Source organism: Stegostoma tigrinum, chromosome 8 (genome assembly GCF_030684315.1).
Source record: "Stegostoma tigrinum isolate sSteTig4 chromosome 8, sSteTig4.hap1, whole genome shotgun sequence".
NCBI lineage: Eukaryota > Metazoa > Chordata > Chondrichthyes > Orectolobiformes > Stegostomatidae > Stegostoma > Stegostoma tigrinum.
In genome coordinates, this window is record NC_081361.1 from 30435435 (window position 1) to 30461720 (window position 26286).

At 39.9% G+C, this 26286-nt stretch overlaps 1 protein-coding gene across 1 annotated transcript; it reads right to left on the reverse strand.

Moving 5' to 3' along the window:
- Nucleotides 1-202: 202 nt before the first annotated feature.
- On the reverse strand, nucleotides 203-18843 carry LOC125450198 (ral guanine nucleotide dissociation stimulator-like). Its single transcript, XM_048526212.2, has 10 exons — nucleotides 18696-18843; nucleotides 15753-15907; nucleotides 13862-13997; nucleotides 10672-10758; nucleotides 9224-9345; nucleotides 7355-7423; nucleotides 5454-5616; nucleotides 3607-3822; nucleotides 1600-1714; nucleotides 203-445 (listed from the first exon to the last, which is right to left on the reverse strand). Exons 5-10 carry the CDS (start codon nucleotides 9313-9315, stop codon nucleotides 432-434), a joined length of 669 nt encoding a protein of 222 aa, XP_048382169.2. The 5' UTR covers nucleotides 9316-9345; nucleotides 10672-10758; nucleotides 13862-13997; nucleotides 15753-15907; nucleotides 18696-18843; the 3' UTR covers nucleotides 203-431.
- Between the last annotated feature and the right edge of the window lie 7443 nt (nucleotides 18844-26286).

The following is a 26286-nucleotide window of genomic DNA, read 5'->3' on the forward strand; positions in this document are numbered from 1 at the left end:
CATTATTATTCACATGTGCTTTCATAATATTGATTGTACACAGGCCCAACTGCTTGCTGGACATAGAAATATTAATGGCTGTGAGGAGCAGAACTAATTTATTGCAAGGATTCAAAGCATATTACAAAACACAAAAGAACATTTTGGAGTTATACCATCCTGAGGTAAAATCAATGACTGAAAATCATTATATTTTAGACACTTTCTCAGGGTCAGCGTTGTTGGTCAAGACTCAAATTCATTTCATATCCCTAGACGCCTGATGGCACATGCCTTCTTCATGACAGTTTGTACAATCGAGTAGCTTTGTTCGGCCACATCGGAGGCCACTGAAGAGTCAGCCAAGCACACAATAGCCCAGGTAAAGATGTCAGATTCTCCTTGCTGAACAACAATGCAAAACCCCAAATGGTTCATGAATGATCCAGCAGCTACATGGTCACTTCTGCATCAAACACAGAAAGTTGCAGTGTGATCAATGCAAAAACACTGAGAAAAGCAATCATTTCCTTTAGCATTGAATCGGAATCTTGAAGCTAACACCGCTGGGGACACCGAAAATAAACACAAGTCAGTGATCCAGCGTATGACCATTTTCTGAGGGCAATGATAGGTGCACAATAAAAGCCAGCTTTGTCAGTGACACTTGCAGCCAGTGGATTGATTTTTCTTTTCTCAGAAAATTGACAGGAATTGCATGCTGCAGACGCATTGGGACCACAGCAGAATGAAACCTCTGAGTCCTCATTTCTACTTTTCACCAGGAAATGGTCGGGGGAGGGTTGCTGCAGATTAGCAATTTGGCTGCAGTGACTGCACCCATATTTCTTGTCTCTCAGCCATGGGGCAAAAGGAGGGGAAAAAGATTAAGTTCAGCAACAGGAAGCATTTCTTTTGGAATAACCAGTTAGAATAAGACTGAACAAAGCAGAACAATGTTATATCAATGTGAATAATTCAGGGCTCATTGCCACAACCAACTCCAGATGTGTAACCTTCACTCAATATGGCTTTAAGAGTGGTGGGCATGTGGAATGCGCTGCTGGCAGTGATAGTGGAGTGAGATACTTTTGAGACTTTGAAGCGACCCTTGGATAGGCCCATAGAGGACAGTAAAAAGTACAGCGTGCAGAATAGATTGATCATAGTGGGATAATAGCTCGGCACAACATCGTGGGCCAAAAGGCCTGTACCTGTGCTGTACTGTTCTATGTTCGATGTTAAGTGGTTCTGAAGAAGGGCTGCTGGACCCAAAACATTCACTCTGATTTCTCTCTACAAGTGCTGCCACACCTGCTGTGCTTTTCCTGCACTTTCTGCTCTCCAGTATTTGCAGTTCTTGGAGATTTTTTTGGCTTTAGGGCAATCAGATGAAATTCGGTACACCGAATAATTCTATTTGGTACAAATATTAGCTGTTTACTGGCTTTACATTCATCAGAGTTGAATCCTGCTGAACATAGTTGGATGTGTTCAATTATACAAATTGAAACATCTTCAGCATTTTGGTGAAATCAGTAGGAAATATCAATCCCCTTGCAGTTGTTTTGTCATTCAGAAACAGATTTAGATTAAATTGACGCAAATTCCACTGCTCACCTTTCTTTGATTCTATGATCTGTGCAAGATCATAATCCTGAGGACGGTCGGTTTCAAATCCGAGCACGGCCATTGCTTTCGTGAAGGTGTCCGATACCCGGTCTTGGTTAGTCACCTAAATAAAACAATATTCACTTTTCATTGATGCATTCGACACACACACACAAACAAATGAAATTTGTCAAAGCTCAATTTCCAAACGGTTGATAAACATAGCTGTTTTCACTCAGAAGACCAATTGGGACATTACACTGAAAGCTGTAAAAGTTACATGAAGAAAATAATAACTGGTAGGGCCGTTATTGTAAAACATGCCTTCGATGCTCCATAACCCATAGACTGTGATCAGTAAATGCTGCAATGTGAATAGCAACAGATCCCAGTGCTCAGGTTTACCTACACAGTCAGTTTGAAGTCAGTAAGTAGTAATGAAAGTAGTAATTTAAATAAGCCACTTCCATCCCCTCCCACCCAAAACCCCAATACCATTTGCCTGCTTTTAACATTTATTGTCAACACAGAAAATGGCTCAATGGTTGTTCACGAAATCTGAAATTTCCTAACGCTGTGCTTATATGTATAAAATGGTTCATAAAATTGCTTTACAGTTTGAGATATTTAGCAATTTGTGATTTGAAGACAGTGCAAATATTTCACATTCAATCAATTGTGCATTGCACATGAATAATATTGGTTGGGCAGGATATTGAAAAGACCAATTTTTTGGAGAAATTGTCTGTTTTTGTTTAATTCTATCTTATATTTGGCGATCACGTCTCTCAGCTCAAGTTTGAGCAATGACCTGTAAGATGAAATGCACGAGCTGATTTGTTGTTTCTCCTGGAGAACCACAATGTTTTCTGGTTGACTAGACTCATGCTTAATTTCACTTTAATTGCACCGTAGTTCATGGCTAAAAAAAATTACATTTGCCAGCCACGCAAAGCAAAGATCATAATAAATACATTAACGAACAACAAATTTGAAAAATACCACAAAAGTTGTGGAAATAACTTCCTGAGGAGGTGTCAAGTATAGGCAGAATAACAATAGGTAAAAGACATTTGGATAAGTACTGAAATAGGAAAGGTTAGAAGGGATATTTTGCGCTGTATGTCTCGACAACTCAAAGTGGTAGAGTCAAATATTACACAATTAGAGGTTATGTTAACTAACATCCCGTAAATTGATCTTTTTGGAATAACTAAGATCTTTTCCACTCTGTTTGCGCAGACTGTAAACAATTAATCACTGATATTAGTGATTCATTGGCGATGCACTGGATGTTCTAAAATATGTTTGATAAAGTAGCACACAAGTGTGCGAGCAAAAACTGAAGCCAAGGAAAATAAATGAAATAAATGATCAAGCCAAACAAATAATCTATATGCCTTCCAATTTGGCCAACATTCCTTAGGCTTTACTCAACTAGTCAGTTTGGCAATTCTTCTATTTTGCACACTTCTCCAACCCTTTTTGATGTGCTTTCTTCCATGCTCCAGACTTTTAAATTTCACATGAGTCAAAGACAGGAAAGAAATACTATTCAATGTCTCTGCTAATATTACTCGATTTGTAGACAGATGGACCAAAGTGCCTGTGGCCAGCTAACTAAAGATCTGGTCCCTCCTTGCTGATTTTTTGCACCGTTAATGGCGTGGGTTAATTTGCGACTTTTCTCTTCAATAGTTATCAGCCCATTCCCAAAATGGGGTAGCAGAGTGCTGCACCTTACTATTGACATTTAAACGAGAAATACAAGGGAAATGCAGTCAGGCCTAAAACCTAAACACTGCCAGTGCATTGCAAAACCGGATAGAAATGATGGTCATAGCACACCCATAGACCAAAAAAAAGGCTTTGGCAATGTGGAAAGCAGACAATGAATATGACTGCATGGCAACAAATAATTTGGATAAAAAATTCTCTCGCCTTTATGTTGATACTGACAGGAATCAACGACGAATACGTAGACAAACGACGAGAGAAAACAATCCAGGTACTTACCAAAATAGTTTTAAATTCTTTTGCTTTGTCTTGCTCAAAACCCACATGAATGAGGCAGTTTTCCCCATTTTGTTGGTTGTATCGGGGGCGTGTTGTACTCTCGAACCTGCCTGAGCAAGCACGCTTCCGAGACTTCGCGATGTCACATTGTGGATTTGATGGCACACCACTATTGCGTGAATCTCCTGGGGAGGTGGTGTCTGTGGATTTCAGTGACTGTGGAAGAATTATTCTGTTTGAGAAGACTTTTGGCAATTGTTGCATATGAGATAGTTCCTTCTTCCCAGTTATATTTATTGTTCCACTTCTGAGGAATTATGCTCCCACTTGTGTTTACTAGCTGTTAAGTTAATGTCAACAATTCATCACACAGCACACTGGTAAATTACCAAGTTAGGTTCCTGAAGCACAATAACATTGTGGTCATTTCACTTGACCATTTAAATTGGTGCCTCAATTCTAAGTTTGTCAGATGAACCCTTTGGAACCTCAGTTTTCACTCAGCAATTGAACATTCTTACATCAACATTTATCTGCCCGTTTCACCCCACTATGCACAGAAATCTTGAATCCAACTACACTGTGTAACGTTAAGGCACACATTTATGACATTGTGAGTGACTCTGAATGGGCAAAACAGTGTATTGTGCAGGTCAGAGTATGTGTGGGACAGTACCACAGACAGAAAGAAAGACAGAGATAGCAACAGCAAAACACATGGAGCCATAGAACCAAAGAAACTAGAAGCAAAATCATTCAAGTCACTGCAGCTCTTAGTTTATTATTAATATAGAGGCAATCACAACACTAAACAGGAGAATCCATAAAAGGGCAGAGGGTATTTTAAAACAAAATAATACCACTCCAAAACACCCAAACCTGACCGAATAATGCTTAACCCAATTCTTGGGAGAATAAATTGCTAAAATATCCCTGAGACAAGTCCCCCTGGACATATTCAATAAACATCAACCATGAACTTTGATAATCTCCCGCGATACAACGGTCTTCAGCAGACAACACAATAATCAATAGCTAAAAGGCCAAGGATAGAAGAAAAACAAAACATGCAGTCAAGAGGTCTGCGTGCAGGGAGCTGAATTCCTTTATTGCAATTGTTGGATCAAGGCACAGCCAACAGACTCGAAAGTACTGCTTTTGGTGACAGTGCACTTCAAGCTGCTGCAGTCATACCCCATGCACTAAAATTTACTGTGCAGAAATTAAAAATGATGTTCAGGATTAAAGATGAAATACTTTCATTGTTCGTGTGATGATTTTTTTAAAAAATCACATGTATAGCTTTATTTATGTATTTTTCAAAGTTGTATAAAATATCTAAGCAAAACAAAGCAAATCTACACATCTCAGAAAAAAAAGCTTTCATTTCGTGAGCAAATAACATTTGTTCTGGAATTAGATGCTTCAGTAAACGGCAAAAGGTTGAATTTTGGTGGGAATGGCATAGCTGTCTTGCATTGGTTCTGAAACCAAGTAACCCAACTTTGGCAAGTGGGACCTGCCATGGGAAATTGCTGGCAGCGGCCAATCATGAGGATGGTTCATGAAGCTGCATTCAAACTGAGGATTACAGTCTGGCTGAAACCTCAAAATGGCTAACAGTCCATTAGCTCTTCAAAGAAAGGTAAAGTAGATTGGCCAGGCAGTCTTCCAGCTCCAGTGGTTGGGGCGCTATCACTGAGTACTCTTGCATCCTCTCGAAAGGATAGGATAAGAGAGGGAAGAAACACAGAAGAAAGTCAGAAAAGAAAGAAGTAAATGCATCTGGACGGACCAGAGTCTCCGAGAACAACCTATTTTATGTGGTGAGTGCCATCTTGTCTTACCTTTTCCGGTGGATTTTGCGAAGTGCTGTGCTCTTGCATTTCAAAGTTGCTGCAATCTCCCGAAATTCTGGCTGAAGCAATGCTTTCTTCACAATCGTCACTCTCAGGGGATGTCGGCTGCTGAGAGCTTTTAGTTGGTGTGCTGTTTGCTTTAACACCTCTCCTTGAAAACAGTTTGCATAATGGAAGGGGAACACATCAGAAATATTGAAACGTCATTACATTCTTGTCAAACTTTCAAACAAATTAAACTAGAATGAAGGTATGTTGATGCTGTGAGTATCAGAAGTTTGAATTGTGCCACATTCAGCCTGTGACAAATTAATAGTGACGCACTAATACCAAGAGTGAGCATTATTAGTGTTGAATATTGTTCCATTTTCTAATGGTTAGGGAGTATACGGATGGGAGATAACATTTTGCATATACAAGTGGCACAAGAATCTGGACTTATGACAATGTTATTCAACCTGATATCAACCTAGTTCTTACGAAAGGGAAAATGTGGACTTGAATACCCACAAAGTAGAAAATTTACCCCAACCTGGCCACATGCTAAGGCGTACATACTTTCTTCCTGAAAGAAGAAATTTGTTAATAATTAAAGTTAAAACAAAGTAACACCATTGATAAGTGATAGAAAACTATGCACAATACTTTGAAAGGTAGGATAGTGAACTCGTAATGTGGCCTTCAGGATATGGGTACTGCAAAAGTTAGAATTTCTATTCAGAACCTTGCATTCAGATTGCACATTTAACACAGAAAATTTCCCAAAACTCTCAAAAGGAGTACTGCAGCTGGCATGACAAAAATTTCCCACACTGAAAATCCTGATTGTTGGCACATGAGGCATGACATAATACAGGGAGCAGAGCAGGTGGCTGCTGAAATGTGAGATTGCAAACTAATGCAGCGTTGTTGATTGCCTCCACTTTGACAATCATATTTCAGCTCCGGAAACTAAAATCACATCCAGAGAACATCTACACTCATGTAAAGAGAAGATATTCCAGCAAGTGAATAAGTGTTTCCCTTCTCTTTCTTGGTTTCGATATAACAGTCACATGAAATAGTCCACATCACTGCAAGGCACAATGCACCAACAAGGCATGGGCTTTCCTCCGAAACTCTACATGGGTGTGTGGGGGAAAAAAATGACTTTGCTGAGATCAGCTCAGTCCTTGACTATTGTACAGAAATATAAAATAATGTCTCTAGCTCAGGAAAGTTACTGAAAAAAATAAGTTTGAAGTCTTTACTTATGCATGCACGACAGCACAAACATATACTTTCATGTCAACTTCTACATGGCAATATATTTGAGTTGTCATGTGGAATTTCAAGTCTGAGAAGCATGGCCGATAATTTTTCAGCACAAGTTATTTTTGCTGCCTGCTGACCCACAAAGTAGAACATAGATCTGAATTTTCATTCAAAATTGTTAATCATTGCCAGTTTTCATTTTATCGGCCCACAAATATGCAAATTCATTTCACAGTAACAGCTTTTTTGTTTAATTGTCACTCATAAACAAATTCAATGAGGTGAAATTTAGCCATGGTGTATAAACTTCTGATAATAAATGAGAATCATGAGACAGCAATACCAAGCTCATCACAGGTCCACATTCTACAATCACGGTCAAAGCAAAGAATCTATATTAATCAGTCTACAATAGACACATTCACAAGGTGAGAAGAGCACTACTATTCCTTGCTTCGCCTCAAGTTAATCAACTTTATCAGTGACTAAAAACATCTCAGTCCCATGAAGCAATAATGAGTCCATATCAAACAAAACCATTTGTCAAGAAACCGATGTACTTATCTGTCTGTCCAATCATCCCTACAATAAAGGAAGTCATGAGATATCTGTTGCATTTAACATGGGATACTTACCAGCTGAGGAGCTTAAACACGCTCTTTTTGGGCTTTGCTGGTTTCTCCAGTTCAGAGGAAATACTGGAACTGCAGGATGGCAGATAAACATTTTCAGACAAAATTCATTCAAACTTAAACAGATGCCTTTGTTCAATATTCGTATTACTGATAGCAAATCAATCATTGACATGGAAATGAAATTGCATGAATGATAATTTTGCTTGCAAAAGACACGTTTTCAGGCAGGAGTACAATGAATATTAGTTTGACTAATGAATGACAGCAGATTTAACTGCAAATGTTCTCACTGTCGGCACAGCGATCTTTTCTGTTATGTGAAGAGCAGATCAAGATGATAAGAGGTCTTACGAAGTGTCACCAGTCCCAAACGTTAACTCTGTTTTCTTTCCACAGATGCTGGCAGACTTGCTGAATTTTTCCAGCAATTTCTGAGTGTGTTTTTGAATGCCAGCATGCACAGTTCCTTTGGGTATTTTTTTTTACCAAGAAGATAACCCAACAAGTCTTTTTGCAGAACACATGGAATTGAACAAAACGGTCAAACATCGACAGCAGATGCAGAAAAATTAACAAGGACCAGGCTTGAAATAAAGTGAATTGGAAAAAATGAGAATCAAACTTTGAGTGCCTAAGGTAATAGAATAGGTTTTAAAGTGATGCAGAAGTTCGTCTGGGCCTCATCCACACTGTCATGTGATGTACAGACATTATCGGGCAAACAATATAAAAGTGGTCATGAATCAGTCACTGCAGGTGACTAAAACACCACGTGTCACGTGTAGGAGGTAGTGAAATGAAAGAGTAGCTCTCTTGACCAGTAGCAACGGGAGCAAGGCTTACTGTTGCTGATTCTTTTCAGAAAATCTGTCCGAAAATCAGCCAAACCGTCCCAGAGGTCAAAAAGAACTTTAAATACAACTTATGATCCACGCAAACTGAGGCTCTGTCACATATTGTACTTCCTGTTACAAAAAATATCATGATTGAAGTTGGCTCAAAACTGACTGTACCGGTGTTTGAATTGATGATAATGCCAGGTGCTTGTTACACATGTTCATCCATAGCCTGAGGATGAGCTTAATAGGGAGCTAACAAAGTGTGGAGCTCGCTGAACACAGCAGGCCAAGCAGCACAGATTATTTTAAATAATAACTTCTGTCCACCCACTTATGAAGAAGCTAACTGCTGTCAACTAATGTAAATATTACAAAGCCTGCTCTGTCAAAACAAAAACCAAGTTCAGTTTTCTAAAATCTGATCCTTAATCAACTCTGGCCCACCAATGGCAAAGTCATTATTTTTTAATTGGAGCTTATTTTTGCTTGTATTACTCAAAAAGGCACTGTGGCCATCTCTAGATGAGGAAATGATATTTTTAGGCAACCATTTAAAAATACTTAAAAATGCTGACCAATTGTGTCGGTTTATTGCTAATTTTGTGTTCGTAATAGGATTATGTATTTGAAAAGAAATTCAAACGAAAAGAAACACATCTCAAAACTAGTACAGTTTACATCTGGATTTGTAGATGCACCCAAAGCACGAGGTCTTGGACGTGTTGCTAAAATTGGTCACTCATCAAGTCTTTGCATTTTCCTGTTCCCGTTGGCTTAGCGGCAATACAATCTGTGCTATTATACGCCAATAAAACACATTTTGACACAACACAATGGAAATGATTCATTGAGCAACTGGCTTTATTCTGATATGTCAGAATTCATGATCACAACTTTGAAACCAAGGAAAAGGAAGACGATAATAAATTGGCAGGCTCACTCGCATTCAACAGCAGTTAAAATTGTGGAAGATTTTAATGACAAACCTTAAATATTTTATCTGCACATTCCTACAAGACCAGTTACTTACTTGTTATTCTTACTTAAGTATTGTTGCATGAAGAACAAGTCCAGAAACTTCTCGTCTGGACGAAGGATGCAACATGTCCAAGCAAACTGCATGCATTTAAGATGCGAAATTATTTCATATTCCTGAAGGAACACAAATAAATAACAAGCTGTTAACAAAAGTTCAAAATTGCAAGAAGTGCAACTGCTATATCGTACTCAGTGGTACTTTAAACAGCATCAATAACTTTATTCTAACCAGACGGTAAATCATGTCATAAAAATATTTCTGCTTTGGAAATAAATGACATTTATGTGACTTTTCAAGGTTAAATTTCAATACAGATTATCCAGGATGGTTTCAGAATACAAATTCACGGTTCAATGATGGATTTTTTTTCAAAGAAGTATTCGGGATTCACCTCAGAACCATAAGCTGATGAAGGCTGAAGGCAAGAAGCATTATGAAAGATCATTCATCCAAGCAAAAGAAATTCTGCAAAGTACAAAATAAGTGGCTGGTCTATCGTAATTGATGCCAAGGCAGAGGGTGAACATGTTGAGTTAATTTTTCAAAGTTGCGGCATCATAAAGTTTACGGGCCATGTGCCTCTAGGTTACTGGACAATTTTCTTTCAATCACATTGGCTTCTTGGTTGAACGTTGTCACGATTTGACATGTAAAGAGGGGCAGAACTCTCAAAGTCAAACGTTGATAACATGTCACTTTTAAGTTGTAAAGTGCATGCCAGTTTTCAACAGGTCAGTTGAAATAAACACTTGAAGCATCATCCATGAGAAATGATGCGCTATTTGACAGATGACACTCTGTGCTAATTAAGTGGAGTCACACAGCGTTGGTTGCCTATTTTGCATCCCAGCTGATTTTACACCACAGGGCCCAGTTTGGCAAATTCCGCGTCAGTTGCTTCTGATGGCAACCTATTCTATTCATAGGTTAGATTAAAATGGCACCTCAAGTTACAGTTTTGTCAGCAAAACCATGTGACAAACAATGAATTGAACTTTGTATCATGTTAATATTCTCACACTGCCTGCTGAATGCTGCAGTACAAGATGAAACTATCGCCTGCATGGATTTCCTCTGGGTGCTCCTGTTTCCTCCCACAGAACCAAGATCAGTAGCAAGCTGATGCTATTCTCAGCTGCTCAACTGCACAATAGGCAGTGACGTCCAGCTAACAAATTTACCTGTACAAAATAAAAATGATGCCCACTTTATCCAATCTTTAGAAAAACTAAACCTGTATTCAATCAACTGCAAAGCCTTTTGCATGTTTCTTTATTTACATATTGTTTGATTCACAACACAAAGCATCAAATTATTCTCATCAGTATCGTTAATCACACTCATTAGTTTTTTTTATTGCTATGAGCAGCTTGCAATGAAACTGTAACAATAGTGCTTATCAGCAAATAAGGAATCCAAATCTTGTAAAACAGACTTACGAAACGATAATTGGGGAAAGCCGAATCCAGTTTTGTTAAGTCCGTGAAGAAAGTTCCCTGGTATGGTACAATTCCCTGAACTATACCCTAGAAAAGTGAGGTGAATTTATTTCATCCATTGTGAACGCATTGTCATATTTCCCAAACATACTACTCCATGCCTAATTTATACCATTTATCATGCAACTAAATCTATTTAGAATCAAAATTTAGGACTCAATTTTTGACACAGTTATACAGTGGAATACAAAGTTAGATCTATAAACGATAGGCAAGTTCGGAGTTTGATCCCTGATCTGTGAACTGTCAACCAAACTCAATGTTCGTGTAACTTCATCATTTGGAGATTGGAAATTTTCTAAGTACTGTGCAATTTTACCTGAGGATGAAAACAATTTATCACACCAGATTTCCAAAAGTTTGACTCAGTAAGGTTAACCATTGTTTTCCGAAACTCAAGCATATAATTCGACTCAATATCTTTTCATAGGACACCTTTCTGACCCCAAGAAATCATTTCATGGTCTCAGAATGCTAAGGTGCTAAAAGCCTAGGAGATCCACCAGAATTGGCAAACTGGAACCAAAACTGACTTTGCGACTGGAAGTATGTGTGATTTTTGAAGGGCATTTCTGCAACTTGAAGCTTTCATCCAAGCAGCATACCGCAGCGTAAAGTGGTAGTTCTTGTTGTGTGTACATTAATTTAAGGCACAAAAGCTACAAGTGTGAACAGCAGGTTCACAGGTGACACAAGAATTGGAGATGTGGTAAACAGCAAAAAGCCTTAGTCTCCAGGATTACACACATGGGCTGGTTAGAAGCCCTGAAAAGAGGCAAATAGAATTCAATCCTGAAAAGGGTGAGGCAAAGCGTTTTGGGAGGACAAATAAGTCAGGACAAGACAGGTTAAATGGAAGTTTTAGAAAGTACAGAGAATCATGAGGACCTTGCTGTGCGCATAAGCATATTCTTGAAGGCAGGAGGACCTGGGGACCAGGTGTAAACGCACCATATTGGATACTTGCCTGAATATAAGAGTAATGACAGACGTAAATAACATTAGTTGAGCCACAGTTAGAACACGGTGTGCCTAGAGACTAAGGCATTTTGCTATTTACCACACCTCCCATTCTTGTGTCATTTGTGAACCTGATGTTCATACGTGTAGCTTTTGTGTCTGGAGCATTGAAGAACACACAGCAAGAACTATCACTGTACCCTGTGGTACACTGCCGAATGAAAGCTTCAAGTTGCAGAAATGTTCTTCAAAAGTCACGCTTACTTCCTGCCAAAAGCTAATTTTGATTCCAATTGACCAATACAGCTCGGGCTGGAACATTTCAGTTGTAGAGAGGGGCTAAATAAGCTGGGACAATCTTCAATGCAACAAAGACACTGAGGGGGAATCTGGATGAGGTTTAAAGAGTTCTGAGGGATTTGGGTAAGCGTTAGGAAAAACTTTATTCTCTGTCTATCAATATCAGGGCTTACAGTTTTAATACAACAAGCAGGGTATTTCGAGGGATTTGTTCAAAAACTTTTCACCCAGAGACAGAGGGTTTCTAGAATGCACTGCCGAAAAGGGTGGTCCAGGCAGGAACCCTTGAGACATTGAAGAACAATTTTGATGAACTCTTCAAACACCATTGCAAACCAAACTCCTGGGTGGGGGTAGGGGTTGCGGCATTGTGTAGGTATGATACCTACCGTTGAGGCAGGGGATCCCAGTTCAGTCCAACCTCGTTCAGAACGGAGTTATAAGCATGGCTGAATGGGTTGACAAAAACACCAATAAATGCAAATTCTTTAAAGGGGTAGAAAAACAAAGTTGCTGGAAAAGCTCAGCAGGTCTGGGAGCATTTGTGAAGAAGAAAACTGTGTTAATGTTTTGGGTCTGGTGACCCTTCATCAGAGCTCTATAAAGGGGTCTTGTGGTTCAGTGGTAGCGTCCCTCCCGCTGAGCCAGAAATCTGAGTTTGAATTCCACCTGTGCCAGACAAGTGTCATCATGTGTCAGAACATGTTGATGAAGAATACCTAGAAGGCGATGGGCTAAGTTCTACAAAATGGGATTAGAATAGGTGGATGCTTTTTGACCAGCGCAGACACAAGGAGCAGTGCTGCAAAAATTCTCGTCATGTTGCCTCATTCATGATGGCTAACTGAGTTATTGTGTAACTTGGGTTTAGTTCTTCCTTCGCTATCCTAAAAGGAAACACCAGATGAGCACCTGAATCTCTGCCTTTGTGAGCATTGGCATATTTCAATGCTTGAGCCAAGATGTTGTATTGAGATTAAATTCCATTCCCTACAGTGTAGAAGCAGGCCCTTTGGCTCACCAAGTTCACACCGCCACTTGAAATATCCCACCCAGAACCGTCCCCTACAGCTCACAGACCCCTCAACACTACCAGCAATTCAGCATGGCCAACCCACCTAGCCTGCACATCTTTGGACTGTGGGAGGAAACCAGAGCACCGGGAGGAAACCCATGCACACACGGGGAGAATATGCAAACTCCACACAGACAGTCACCCCAGGTTGGAATCGAACCTGGGTCCCCAGCACTGTGAGGCTGCAATGCTAACCAGTGAGCCACTGTGCCACCCCAAGATGTGCTTCACTGACCGGGAATCGAACCCAGGCCGCAGCGGTGAAAGTGCCGAATCCTAACCACTGGACCACCAGGGGTGCTAACCATCTCTCAAAGACAGCAAAAACTGCAGATGTTGGAGTCAGAGTCAATACAGTGTGGTCCTGACCTGACACGTTGATTTTCTTGCTCCTCTCATGCTGCCTGACCTGCTGTGTTCCTTCAGCTCCACACTGTATTGACTGTCGTATTTATCCATCAGACCACGGGAAATGTTTGTGCATACCTGCCTGGCCTCGCAGATTTACTTCTCTTAAATGTAGAAATATTCTACCCACAACCCAACACATTGATAGATACGCGACAAGCAGCTTGGTTATAGCTTCAAACATATAACCAAACATGTTAAATGGCTTAAGTAGCAGCAATGCTGATAACTTCCCTTTAGTTACCAGGAGAACTGCTTTACAGCATGGTTATAACAAAGCTACACCATGATGGAAAGATAAATCAGATTTACTTGTTAAGCTTAAAGATTAACTGGTTCAACTTGAGAACATTTCATTCCAATATTAAACATAAAGGGATGATTTACCTTCTTCTTTGTTACTTTCAGTGTTTTGTGTGTCAGTATTTCGTTCTCTTTCAAGGTGCTGTTGAGGGTGGCAAATTTTGAAGCTCCATCTTGAAAATGGACAGAGAAAACCAGCTATTCATTCACTGCATCTAATCTGTATCTCCCAAAATATCAAATGAGATAACAGAAGAGATTTCAAAACACAAGCCTTTATTGTAAAAACATTTTACAACACGAAAGCCTTATGTCAACAGTTGGCCAATTCGAACTCAAGAGGTGATAGCCAGGCAATGATATTTGGAAGTGATATTACAATTTATCCCACGCAGAATCATTTATCACAAAACTAGTATCAATGTTAAACCCATAAAACAATCACTTGGGAACTATTTCAGATTCCCATCCAAGTGTGCAAATCAAATTGTTGAACATCATGAAACTGCTGCATCAAACTGCATTAAAAATGAGATATAAAATTATATTTTCTGAGATTTAAAAACACAACAGTGAAAATTATGATTGCTGGCTCACTCAGGTGAAATTCACCAGACATTTGGGGGAGTATTTTCAGCAAATACGCTATGGTATATCAAGGTGGTATCTAATCACTACACTCAGTGGCAACTATGGATTGACAGTAAGTGTTGATATGGTGGCCTTGCGAATGGCACACCCATCTGAATAAAGCTTAGAAAACCATATTGCCATCGCACATCTGTGTAATATGCTCAAAGATTAACAAACCTTGCATCAACATTCACTGTACAATCTGGGAGATAGCATTATGGAAGTTACACAACTGTCCAATCTTGATCTCAGATTTTCCCGTGTATATTTACAGAAATTTACACCACAAAAACAATCATCCTGCACAACACACGTTTTTGATTATTAAAACAAATCTACTTTTAGATTCAAGCCAGATAGGAAAAATAATTTGGAATTCTGCACTGTGCGCCAATAGCAAACATAATAAACAAGGTGTGACAGCAGCACCGTAGAAATTCTGGAGCAAACAGATGGACAGCAATGCAAAAGCATAATCAACCGCAACTAGAACTTTAAGCAGTATGAAAAACGGAGTGTCTGTCAAATTGTTAACAACCCAACATGAATGCTGCATTTCGTCCTCTTCAAATACCAGCTGAAAAATGCTTTGATTTAATCTAAGAATGATTAAACAGAAAACTTGCATCTTGCCTCCTTACTGTCCTGGACACACTAGATTGGTCAAGTGACACCAAAATATTTATAACTAACAAATTATTTTGTTACTTTGTAAAATTCAGTAACAAAATGAGTGGGCAAGCAGCATGATAAGCAGAGTGAGGAGGAATGTCAAGAAACTTGGGAAAACAATATGCTTTTTGAGAAGGTTTTTGAAGTTCGTTTGAAATGTCAGTTGTGGTCCAAGCTAGTTGAAACTAAATAGTTGATGTCTGAAATGCTCAACAAACAAAGCAATGTGATTATCTCTCAGTTCCTATGTAGTAAATATTTATTACCGCAGAGAACAATAAAAGGAAGACATGCTAATTGAACAAAACCACTTACGAGAACCAATTAAAGCTGTTCATGTTTTATTAATTACGAGGCCCTCCACGCATGCAAATCAAAAGAAAAGAAAACTGACATATATCCCGCTTCATACATTGCTCAAGTGTTCAAACTTCCAAGATAACGAACACTGAGAAAGATAATCTGTGAAGGTTGCATCATGACAGAACGATTTTGGAAGACTTGAGCCAAGTTCGACCATCCACATGTAATACACGTATCCCTTGTGGCATTATTGATTCACAGTATTTGTATGCATTCAGACACCAATGTAATTCATTGTAGATATTTTGCTTGAAAATACCTATAATACACTGAATATCGATGCACTGGGCCAAATGCAACCCCTGACCTGCATTTTCCGCTGGCTACTTGTCATGATGTTGTCGTCTTCGGAGAATAGACTTGAAAGATCTTCAAATGTTGTCTTCGTGCTCCTCGTCAAGGGAATAAAACAAATTACTCCTGACAGAATAGAGTCAAGATTGCAAACAGCTGACATGGAATCTGACAAAAAAGCAAGTAATACAAACAGTGAAGGGCAGTGAAGCATTTTTCGAACAATTACAGTTATTTTAACGAAACAGTTCTGATATGTTTTGACACATCTCTGTGGCAGGTAGAATTTGAACCCAGACTATTTAACCCAGAGATGGGGATATTACCACTGTGCCACAAAAGCCCTTCATTGCAGTAGTTTTAGGAAATCTCATCACAGCAAGTGAGATTTCACCTCCAAGCTGCCTGAAAAAAAACATGATCAAATCGTCTACGGCACAGGAGTATAAACTACAAGTGTGCACTTCGAAGACGTATAGACTGCTTTCTTGGGTGATTAAAATAATTGTGTTCTTTGTATTTTAGGTTCCTATACAAACCTCCAGTTTATATCACCCCGTCACAGCACATCCACAGGAAACTGTCTTACGTTACATCCAACAGCAGATCAGTTTTGGAACACAATAGTTCAATATTTTAAGCTGTCAAACAGTTTTCTTTTTCCACTGTAGAAAATTAACTCCTCACTCCTTAGTGAAAGAATTATAGATTCTGCCAATAAGCCAATTGTTAGGATTGCACTGTAGTGCCTCTGGTAATCCTGTCAACACATCTGGAGTGTGAAGATCACTTGGGCAAGTAAACTTGGAGGTGAAACCTGCAAATTCCTACCACATATTTATTAAAAATAATGACACGGCTTTTTCAGAAAAATGACTCACTTTGACACGGCTGCCCAAGTCTTCTGAAACTCAAAGACGTTATTTGCTTGCAATGCACAGGTAATTGCACACACTGAAGAAAAATTTCCCAAAATCCTACATTCCTGTGAGAACATAAAACATGAGTTCTGTGGGAAAAACACCAGCTCCCCATGACCCATTACCTCAGACATTAAAATGTTCTATCAGAACGATGCGAGCTGCAAAAATAACAGCATTAACAAGCCGACTTTGTGGGGGCAAAAATTCCACAAATCTTAGCAACTTAAAACTTGATCTTCATTTTTTTTTTCCTTGAGACAGTTCACTCGCTACCAACGCTTGACTGGTTAGACATGGTTACTGACACCAAAGGAAAGCTTCGAATGAATAGGATTGAGACACGGCCATCTGAGTGTGGAAGTGGCGAAGGTAGGGAGGTGGAGACGGGTAATCATCTGTGTTATATCCATTGTATTCAGCTGATAAACGAATGACAGATTACATTATCTGCCTGACGCATGAGATAATCATTCAAGGAAAGCGTACAAATCAGAAAATTGAGTCTACTTTTATGAATCATAATGTCATTGAGACTGAGTTAACTAATCGTAGTGAGGATAGCATGTGAATGTCCTTCATCTGCTTGCCCCACGGAAGCTGGCAGAAAAATAGAACAAATCAAACCTCCCTTCCACAAGCATAAATTTGAAAATTGTTGGGAGGGGCCGAGGGGCAGGAGGGTAGGAAGCTTGCAATTGTTTGTTCTCAGCTCTCAAAACCACTTCTGCTTCGGGAGGAAGGCCAGGGAGGGGGAGAGTCATTAGGTCATATTGGCTTTATGTGGAGGTGCCTCACTTGGCATCATCAGATGTATGCCTTATCTGATTAAGTGCAGCAGGTAAGATCTCAAGCCCACAGTATACCGGCTTGAGGGAAAAAAGGCTGCTGCAGTAAAACGTAAGTGACGGAGGACACTTCAACATGGATGAGGCACCTCATCAACTATTGTCAACTCAAATGACAACCGGAAGAGTCAGCCAAGTGATCACTGGAAGGTGGCGATTCCTCTTCAGAATGGCCTTTGACAGCACCAGTTTCTAGGTCGGCACGGACAGCCTGTCAGGAGCTCATGTATCCATGTCAACGGCTGGGTGTCTGCCTCCATTCAGTTGAATTTCTCTGGATTGTAAAACTGGAGACAGACATCAATGCCTTAAGATTCTTTATGAGTCCAAATCAATGCAGGCAGTGTTGCCAAGAGCCAAACCAGACTTGTCTCAAATACCTGGCAAAGGTATTATTATGAATCTTCATTCCCAACCTTACGATTGAGTAAATATTTTATTGTGACAGGAATATGGGAAAATTCAATGATAATACACTTTTGTTGCTCTGATCCAGTGCCATTTTGGATGGTAAAATGAATAAGAATAAATTACTTAATTTACTTAATTAGGTAATTACTAGGTTCCTGTCCTGATTCTTTCCAAATGTACTCGTGGGAATGCCACATATTGATGACAAAGACAAGCCTGACATCAGGTATGATAGCCCTTCCTCATCCTTTTCCCAATTGCTGATTAAAATGCAAAGACAAATTCCTTTGGCAAACACATAAGAAACAGACAACCAGGCAAGTTACTGAAGGGCCATCATGCGGGCATACAGAACGCAGAAAACTGAGAATAAAATGTATAATGTATCATAAATCTGATCACCGCTCGGAAGGGAGGCAAACAACATTCTGTTATGCCTAATAAGTAACTTTGTTTTTGAAGGGCGACTAAAAATCTGAAATCAGTTTACTTTATTTCTCCACAGAAATATTTTTGATGAGAAAGAAAACTTTAATATTTCACTGCAACTGTAAACTGAGGCATGAACTATTAGCAGCCAACACTATGGAAGTTACAAATACTAGGATTTGCCATGAAGCATTCAATTCTAATTCTGCTCGTCAATTCGAGAGGCTTTCAAATCCTCAACAGATCAACACATAGTAGGAACTGCTTGCTCTCTTTCACCATGGTTGTTTCAATCAGTGAGGACGTTAACCTGTCACAAAGATTAAAAATCACAAAAGAACAGTGTACCTTGGCAACATCAATCCACTTCTCAATGATTTTAGCCCTCTGCCGTGGTTTTAGCTGCTGAGGCTGAATGATGGTGCTGGTGACACAATTCTTAACGTTATTGAACTGTGCAACGATAGCCCAGACGGTTGATGCCCGATCTGGTTGTTCAGCCCAGATGGACCCTAAACATTCGCGGGGCACAAGTTTCTTAAAATGATCCTGATCAAAAATAAAAAGGAAACAAAGGTTACATATATTAGCAGTACCGTGGTTGAAGGAATGAACTACAAACAAGGTTCTTCCATTCATGAGTAAACTCATCCTGCTAGTTTGCAATTGTACATTCAAAACTGCACAAGCTACTTTGTCAACAACTGAGTACATAATACACACATTGATGCCCAAGGTGCATATAGGTTGATCAGACAGATCAACAGCCTTGAGTTTTCAGTCATCTCCTTCTTATTTGTAGGTTAGATTCTAAATCACTGGTAATCTCCACCCAGCTCCTACTGCTGGCTCCGTGCACAGCATCAATGCATGGCTTTGTTGGCAATAGTCACTCCTACTGATGCTCAGCCATGGTGGTCCATAAGCTAGACAGACTGGCCATCAGGAAAGTGGTCCTGCATCATGTCCACTTCTCACATCAAGGCAGATTGACAGAACACAATGGCAGCCACACCCCGTGTTGGTTAAGTAGACCTCAACGTCAACACCTCCCCACTGTTGCTTTCATGCTGAAGCTGAATGTTGCCAAACATCCAAGCCTGTCAATTGATCATGCTGTTTGCATTGTGTCCTCTTGCATCCCTGTTCAAGGCTAACAACTCCCACAAACAATTATGCTCCGAGTGTCAAAGTTAACACAAACATCAAATAGCTTCTTCAGATCCCGGTGAACTCATTCAGAATGGAGAAATTTGTCAGTCTTGTCAATTTCAACGCCACAGTTGGCTGTGACAGGCTGGAGCAGAAGGGAGTGCTCAGAAACCATGGAGAGGGTAGGCTGATACTTTTGATCACTGGAGCATAAGAAGTTGAGAGGTGATGTTATAGAGTTTTATAAAATCATGAGGGATACGGATAAAGTGAATGGCAGGTGTCTTTTCTGTCGGCGGGAGGATTTCAAGACTCGGGGGCATATTTTTCAAGATGAGATGAGAAAAATTAAAAAAAAAGGCATGAGGGACAATTTTCTGAAACAAAGAATGGTTTGTGGGTGAAAGGAACTTCCAGAAGATGTGGTGGATGGGGTACAGTTACAACATGTAAAAGGTGTTTAAACTGATCACCGAAAGTCTGCCCTGGTCTTCCCATGTCAACATTATGGTCATGAAAGCACAACAAAGTCTCTACTTGCTTCAAGGCTCAGGAAATTTGGCATGTCCACTAGGATTCTGACTAGTTTTTACAGATGCAAGACAGAAAGCATTCTATCTGAATCACTGCAATTGCCAGAGTATGAACAATTTCTTTTTGCTTTCTTGTATTCTGAATGAAGCAAGTTTTTCGTTAGATATGGTATCAAACTTACATTTTTATGTAATGCTGTTTTCCATCTCCCATGCAGTTTGATCTGTCCAGGTAACCAGGCCTGCAATTGGTCAGACAAGATTAAGTTTCGTTACTAAAATTAGCATTTGCTTCCATTTACAATTGTGTGACAGCTGTTTGAATGGCTAAAAGCTCTGGTTTCAGTACTGCACCTTGTGTTCAGCTGCTTTTCTTAAACTGGTCACACTCCAGATAGATGACTGGAATAGATGGTAATTTTGTTTCATCAAACTGACAGAGCTTGTTTGCAAGAAAGCAGAGCACAGGTAGTGGGAGAGGCAAAGAGTGCAGGAGAGAGAAGGACAAAAAGTCTTAAGCCATTTCCCTTGCAGCGTACTTCAGAGAAGTGAAGCGAGGGTAAACATTTCAGGACCAGGGCGTTGAACGGCAAGCAATTTCTCATTGAAGTGTTGTGGATGATTTCTGTTGAATTAATTGAATACGAGCTCCAATCTCTAGCAATAAAGCAAGCATGACAGAGGCAAATCATTCCCCCTAATGTGATTGCTATGGTCTGGTATGCAAAGGTGTTTGCTGCATTCCTGCCACTTGCTTTCAAGAGGAAGCTCCAAAATAATCCAAACAACAGCTCTCCCGCTAATGCCTTTCACATTTTGCACCCTGATTGAAAGATCATTTATGTTTGCATTATAACAAAGTTCCCAAAGATCACAACTGGCTGCAAGATGTTAAAAGATTCTGGAGTCTCTGAGATTCAGTATTTTATCTTGTAATGAACCCAGTGGGTTCAGCAGACAGCACTCCAGACATTTGGCTCCAAAGGATGGTGCTTTTTTTGCCTTATTCAAAGCCTATCATCGATTTGAAGGACACAGTAGCTGGTGATACAGGGAAATGACAGAAATGGGAATCCTGTTTTTTCAATATATTCATATTCAACACAGGTCATAGGGAAGTAATTCAACATTTCTAATCCAAAAGATGAGCAATTTTTGATTGAAACATCTTGTCAGAATACTACTTTTCTTGAAGAATGAAGGAATAATGCAAATATCAGAGATGCAACAATGTGATTACAATTGTGAGGAATGGAGCTCAATACACTGCAGTGTTATGCCTTCACAAGGAACCCTGATGTTCTCCTGCAGTAACTGCCATCTCACCTGCAATTGCCTTTCACTTCCTTGCATTCTGAATAAAGTAAAACCTCATTCACATGTTGCATTCAACTTATTTTACGATGACGCCCTCCGTTGCTGGAAAACACGCATCTCCACCTCCCTCGCAGCCTGAATGGTCAACGTTTTCAGAGCTGCAAATGGTCACAAAGCGTTATTCAGTCATTTTAAACAAACATTTATGTTCACAACAAAATAATTTTTTATACTGTTGAATCGGTGCGTCAGTATTTCAAGCCATTGACAGTTGGGCTGGAGCATGGAAGCACAGAAAGGTGAAAAAGCATGTGGCAAACCATTTCTTCAATGCTTTACATCTGTTGTGTCATCAAGAAAAGTCTCGAATAAACAGCATGAAGCAATTATACAAGAGCAACTAATTGGACAATTTCTCCGGTGAAGAGCTTTGGATACAGTATTGACATAGAGGATTGAATGGGTATTGGCTCAGCAATTGCAAACATTAATAGTGGCAAAGAAAAGCTTGCTGCCGTGCCATCATTCTGATTTCACCATCAGCCCTTGGGATCGGTCCATTTCATTTATGCGATACTGATCTGGGAACAGCTTCATGATCAGCCCACATAAGCACACTGCCACCCTGGTGGGGCCACTCCTCACAGCAAGAGTGGCTCAGCTCTCAGTCCAAGCAGCAGGGTTCCACCACAATTCACAAAATTGTTCCTGCAAATGTCTTGTTAAAAAACAGCCCCACTATCTAACTTCTACAAAAATTAAACATTTTGGAAGCAGAGTCCAACAGTTTCCGTAATGTGGTCTGGAATCGTATATTCTAAATTGTTCTGGAAAGTATGCAGAAAATCTTAACTGCATAACTTCACAGGAATTCTTGGTTATCAGCAAATGCCATTATTCCAATTACAATAATGATCAGGAATTAAATTGCACTTGGAATTTAAGCCACTCTTTCGTTTCTTCAGTTGTTCCTGAAGAACTATTGTTTTCATATTCATTGCAGATTGGATTGGCAAACTCACTCGACCTACAACTGGTCAAAAGCGATGAATGAAATTATTTAAATTTGTATTTGCCTCCATCTATAATTGCGTGCCAGCTGTTTGAAAGGCTGAAGGTTCTGGATTTAGGATTGCAGCCTGCATTCAGCTGCTTGTGTCAAACTGGTCACACTCCAAATGGGTGACTGCAACAATATGATCACTTTATTCTTCAAAACCTTTCAAGGCTGTTGCTATTAATAAGGGTTAGGGAGAGAAATGGGACACCCATTTCTTGCATTTATTCATATTCAAAGTTTTGAAAAGACTTCTGAAGCCCGAGGAATAATGCAGATAAACACAAAGACAGTAATTCAAATGTGAGAGTCTGGAGTTCTGAACACTGCACTGCTATGTCATGTTTTCATGAGAACTCCTCACAATATCGTACAATATCATACATTGTATCACAGAGTGGAAACAGGCCCTTCGGCCCAACAAGTCTACACAAAGCCTCAGAACATCCAACCCAGGCCTATCCACATCTAGACCACCTAATCTGCACATCCCAAAACACGATGGGCAATTTGGCATGGCCAATTCACCTCGCCTGCACATCTTTGGACTGTGGCAGGAAAATGGAGTACCGGGAGTAAACCCACGCAGACATGGGGAAAATGTGCAAACTCCACACAGTTACATGGCAGCGGAATCGAACCTGAGTTTCTGGCGCTGTGAGGCAGCAGGGCTAATCACCGAGCCACCGTGCCACCCCGTAATTGCTAGCTCCTCAGCAATTTCCTTTGTATTTCTTGCATTCTAAATGAAGCAAAACCTTAACCACATGCTGTATTCAAACTTATTTTTTCATGATTGATTTTAGAATGCATGGTTTCCCATCTACACTGTCAGCGATCTGCAAATAGTCTGAAATGTGCTATTAAGTAATTTTAAGCAAACTCCTCAATGCACAATAAAAACATCGAATAGACTTGAAAGCAACTGAGTCGGTATTTCCTGCCGTTTTTCAGCTGATTTTGTGCAACAGGTCAAGACACAACTGCAGTATGTGGTGTTTGTTTCCCAGAACCCTTCAATGGTAGTTTGCAGGATAAGACAGAGAGACTGGCGCATGGAAGTTAAAAGAGAGAGAGCAGGATGCAACAAATCCATTTCTTCAACACTTTCTATTTGTTGCAAAGTCCAGAAATATCTTCAATAAAGAGCTCCAGGCTGAAACGTAGAAGGGCAACCAAATTTCCCATGAAATTGCATTTATTCATATTCAAAGCATGAAATTCTGATATTGTCTCTACATACAGGGCTGAATTGTCGAAGTCAACTGGCCTTGACCTGAGACATGAGATTCTTCACAACGTGGAGCAGAATTCGGGAGGAAAACCAAAGTCCCTCTGCACCATTCTACTATATTGTCAGAGGTGGGAAAAGTAGCTGGTTTAACAACTCACTGGCAATGAATTGAGTCACCAACTGACAGCAACTCGCTGGTGAATAGCAGAGTTCCTCAACTCCCACAGTCAGCATTGGCCAGCAAATCTCTTCAGCATAAACTCAGCTATACCAATCGTGATGGTAGCACAGAAAAGATTGTAGCTCTGCCTTCTCTCTGATTTCACCGTCACTTATTGGGATTGTGCCATTTCAATAACGGTACAGTGATCAGGCAGCAGCTTCTGGAGTAGCCACCGCCAGCACCATGCCACCCTTGGTGCTGCCACAAACCACAATTGGCTCCAGCTCTCACATCCAGCCGCAGGGCTTCATGACAATCCATAACATTAAGACCGCAATTGCCACGAGTTAAAAAGAACACCATCTTCCAACTTTTAGATGCAATACACATTTTGTGGGCTGAACCCAACACTTTCCTCAATGTGGTAACCATGGTTTGGAATACTTCTTGTTTTGTGGTTCCTGGATGCAGAAGGAAATATTCACATAACTTTACACAAACTGCTTGCTCTCCAGCAATTGCCTCTGAGAAGGTCGTATTAAAAGAGCAATTCATTACACAAAAGATCAAGCATGCTTTCAAGTGACTGCAAATATTCCTGGAGAACTAAATTTTTCATATCCCTTGCAGTTTGGATTGTCAAGGATACCGTGTCAGACAAGATAAATTAAGTCCTTGAAATTAGCATTTGCCTCCATCTGTTACTGTGTGCCAGCTGTTAGAATGGCTGACGTCTCTGGATTCAGTATTGCAGCTTGGATTCAGCGCTTGTGGTAAACTGGTCACACTGCAGATGGGTGACTGCAATAGTTGGTGATCTTTTTTTGTCAAACATACATAACTGGTCAGCAAGAAAGCAGATCACATTTAGTGGGAGAGAGAGGGAACGGAGGGGAGAAAAGGAGGAATGAACCAAGCCCATTTTTTCAATTGATTTTTCCTTGCAGTGGAGACCAGAGATGCAAATGTGAGGTAAACAATTCAGGACCAGGGCTGATGAAGGGAACAAACTGTTCAATGAAGAGATTTGGATACTTTCTATTGATCGAATTAAATAAGAGCTCTAATACTGAGGAACAAAGTCAGGATAAGAGAGGCATATTTCATGCAATTCCAAGGGTTTGGGCTGCAATGACGTTGGCTGCACTGCTGTCACATGCTTTTAAGAGGAAGCCCTGGAAAAAGCTAAACAACAGCTCTCCAGTAAATTCCTTTTATGTTTTTGAATTTTGAGTCAAAGCTTATTTATACACAAACTGGAGCAAATGTGTTTACTAATCACTGCAACTGTCCCGAGAGACATGAGATTTCCAGATTCCTCACAGCTCTGCAGCTGAAATTGATCATGAAGAAAGACATTTTAAACAAGCTTCCCCATCCACAATTGGCAGACAGCTGGTATAAAATTGCTGGAGGGCCGGGGATTCAGTGTCACATTCTTTGATCAACTGTCTTTGTGAAATAGATCACCCTCCAGATGTAGTGATGCAATAGGCTGCAGCAGGTTTTTCTTCAAAACCTTCACAAGAGGTTTGAAAGACAGCACAGGCAGACAGAGCAGAGGTGAGGAGATAGGAGCCTCAATTCTTCAACGTTTTGTATCCTTGTTTCAGAGTTCAGCTATCTAAATTTTAGCCTACAAATGGAGATCTGAATATTGAATGGATATGCAGTTTTTCACGGAACACTTTTGGATCTTTTGCAGTGATGCAAAATCTTTTCAAACAAACAAACTCTCTAATCTCTGAGAATAATGCAAACGTTATAGGTACAATCAAACAACTTTGTTAATGCGACTGCTGCAGTCTGGTGTTAGCTGCACTGCTCTGGCAGGAAGGCCCTCCAGAGAACTTACAACAAGTGCCAGCAATGTTCTTTCGCATTGTTGTATTTTGGATGAAACTTAATTAAATCACACATTAGCGAGTTTTGAGAAGATTTGAGAAGATAAATCACACAGTGGCTGAAAACTTACCTTTTGCTCGCTGCTATCATCTTTGGAATTTCTTCTGCCCCTGTCGTGCCAAAGCTTCCATATCAGCAATTGGTCATACAACGCAAATTAAGTGATTTTAATCAAGCTCTTGAATCTGCAATTTGCATTCAGCCATTGAAAAACACCTGAAGATTCAGCATTTTGGGATGAGAAGACTTGATTACCGAGCTTGTTAAAACTATGCAGTGAAAATCCAATTTGGCATTTTGTGGCTTACCTGCCACATCCCATGCAAACAGGGAGGAATAAAACATGCAATATGGTAATATCTCATCTGATTGTAACTTCAAATTTACATTCCTGCCTATCCTAATAATATTTCACCCTTCTCTCTCAACAAGAATCCATTCATCTTTGCATTTATAATATTCTAGAGCTCTGCTTTTACCATCTGTCAGGAAGAGAACTCCAAAGAATAACCACATTTTGAGAGGTAAAAAAAAACTCACTGTTTTAAATGGACAACCACTGACTATTAGACATTGAC

Excerpts from the sequence above, each read along its gene's own strand:
- LOC125450198 (XM_048526212.2), bottom strand. The coding sequence starts at position 9,315 with ATGCAGTTTGCTTGGACATGTTGCATCCTTCGTCCAGACGAGAAGTTT. Across the intron at positions 7,424-9,223 it reads TACTTAAGTAAGAATAACAA|TTCCAGTATTTCCTCTGAAC; the intron begins GTAAGTAACTGG and ends GCCATCCTGCAG. Across the intron at positions 3,823-5,453 it reads CGCAAAATCCACCGGAAAAG|TCACTGAAATCCACAGACAC; the intron begins GTAAGACAAGAT and ends ATTCTTCCACAG.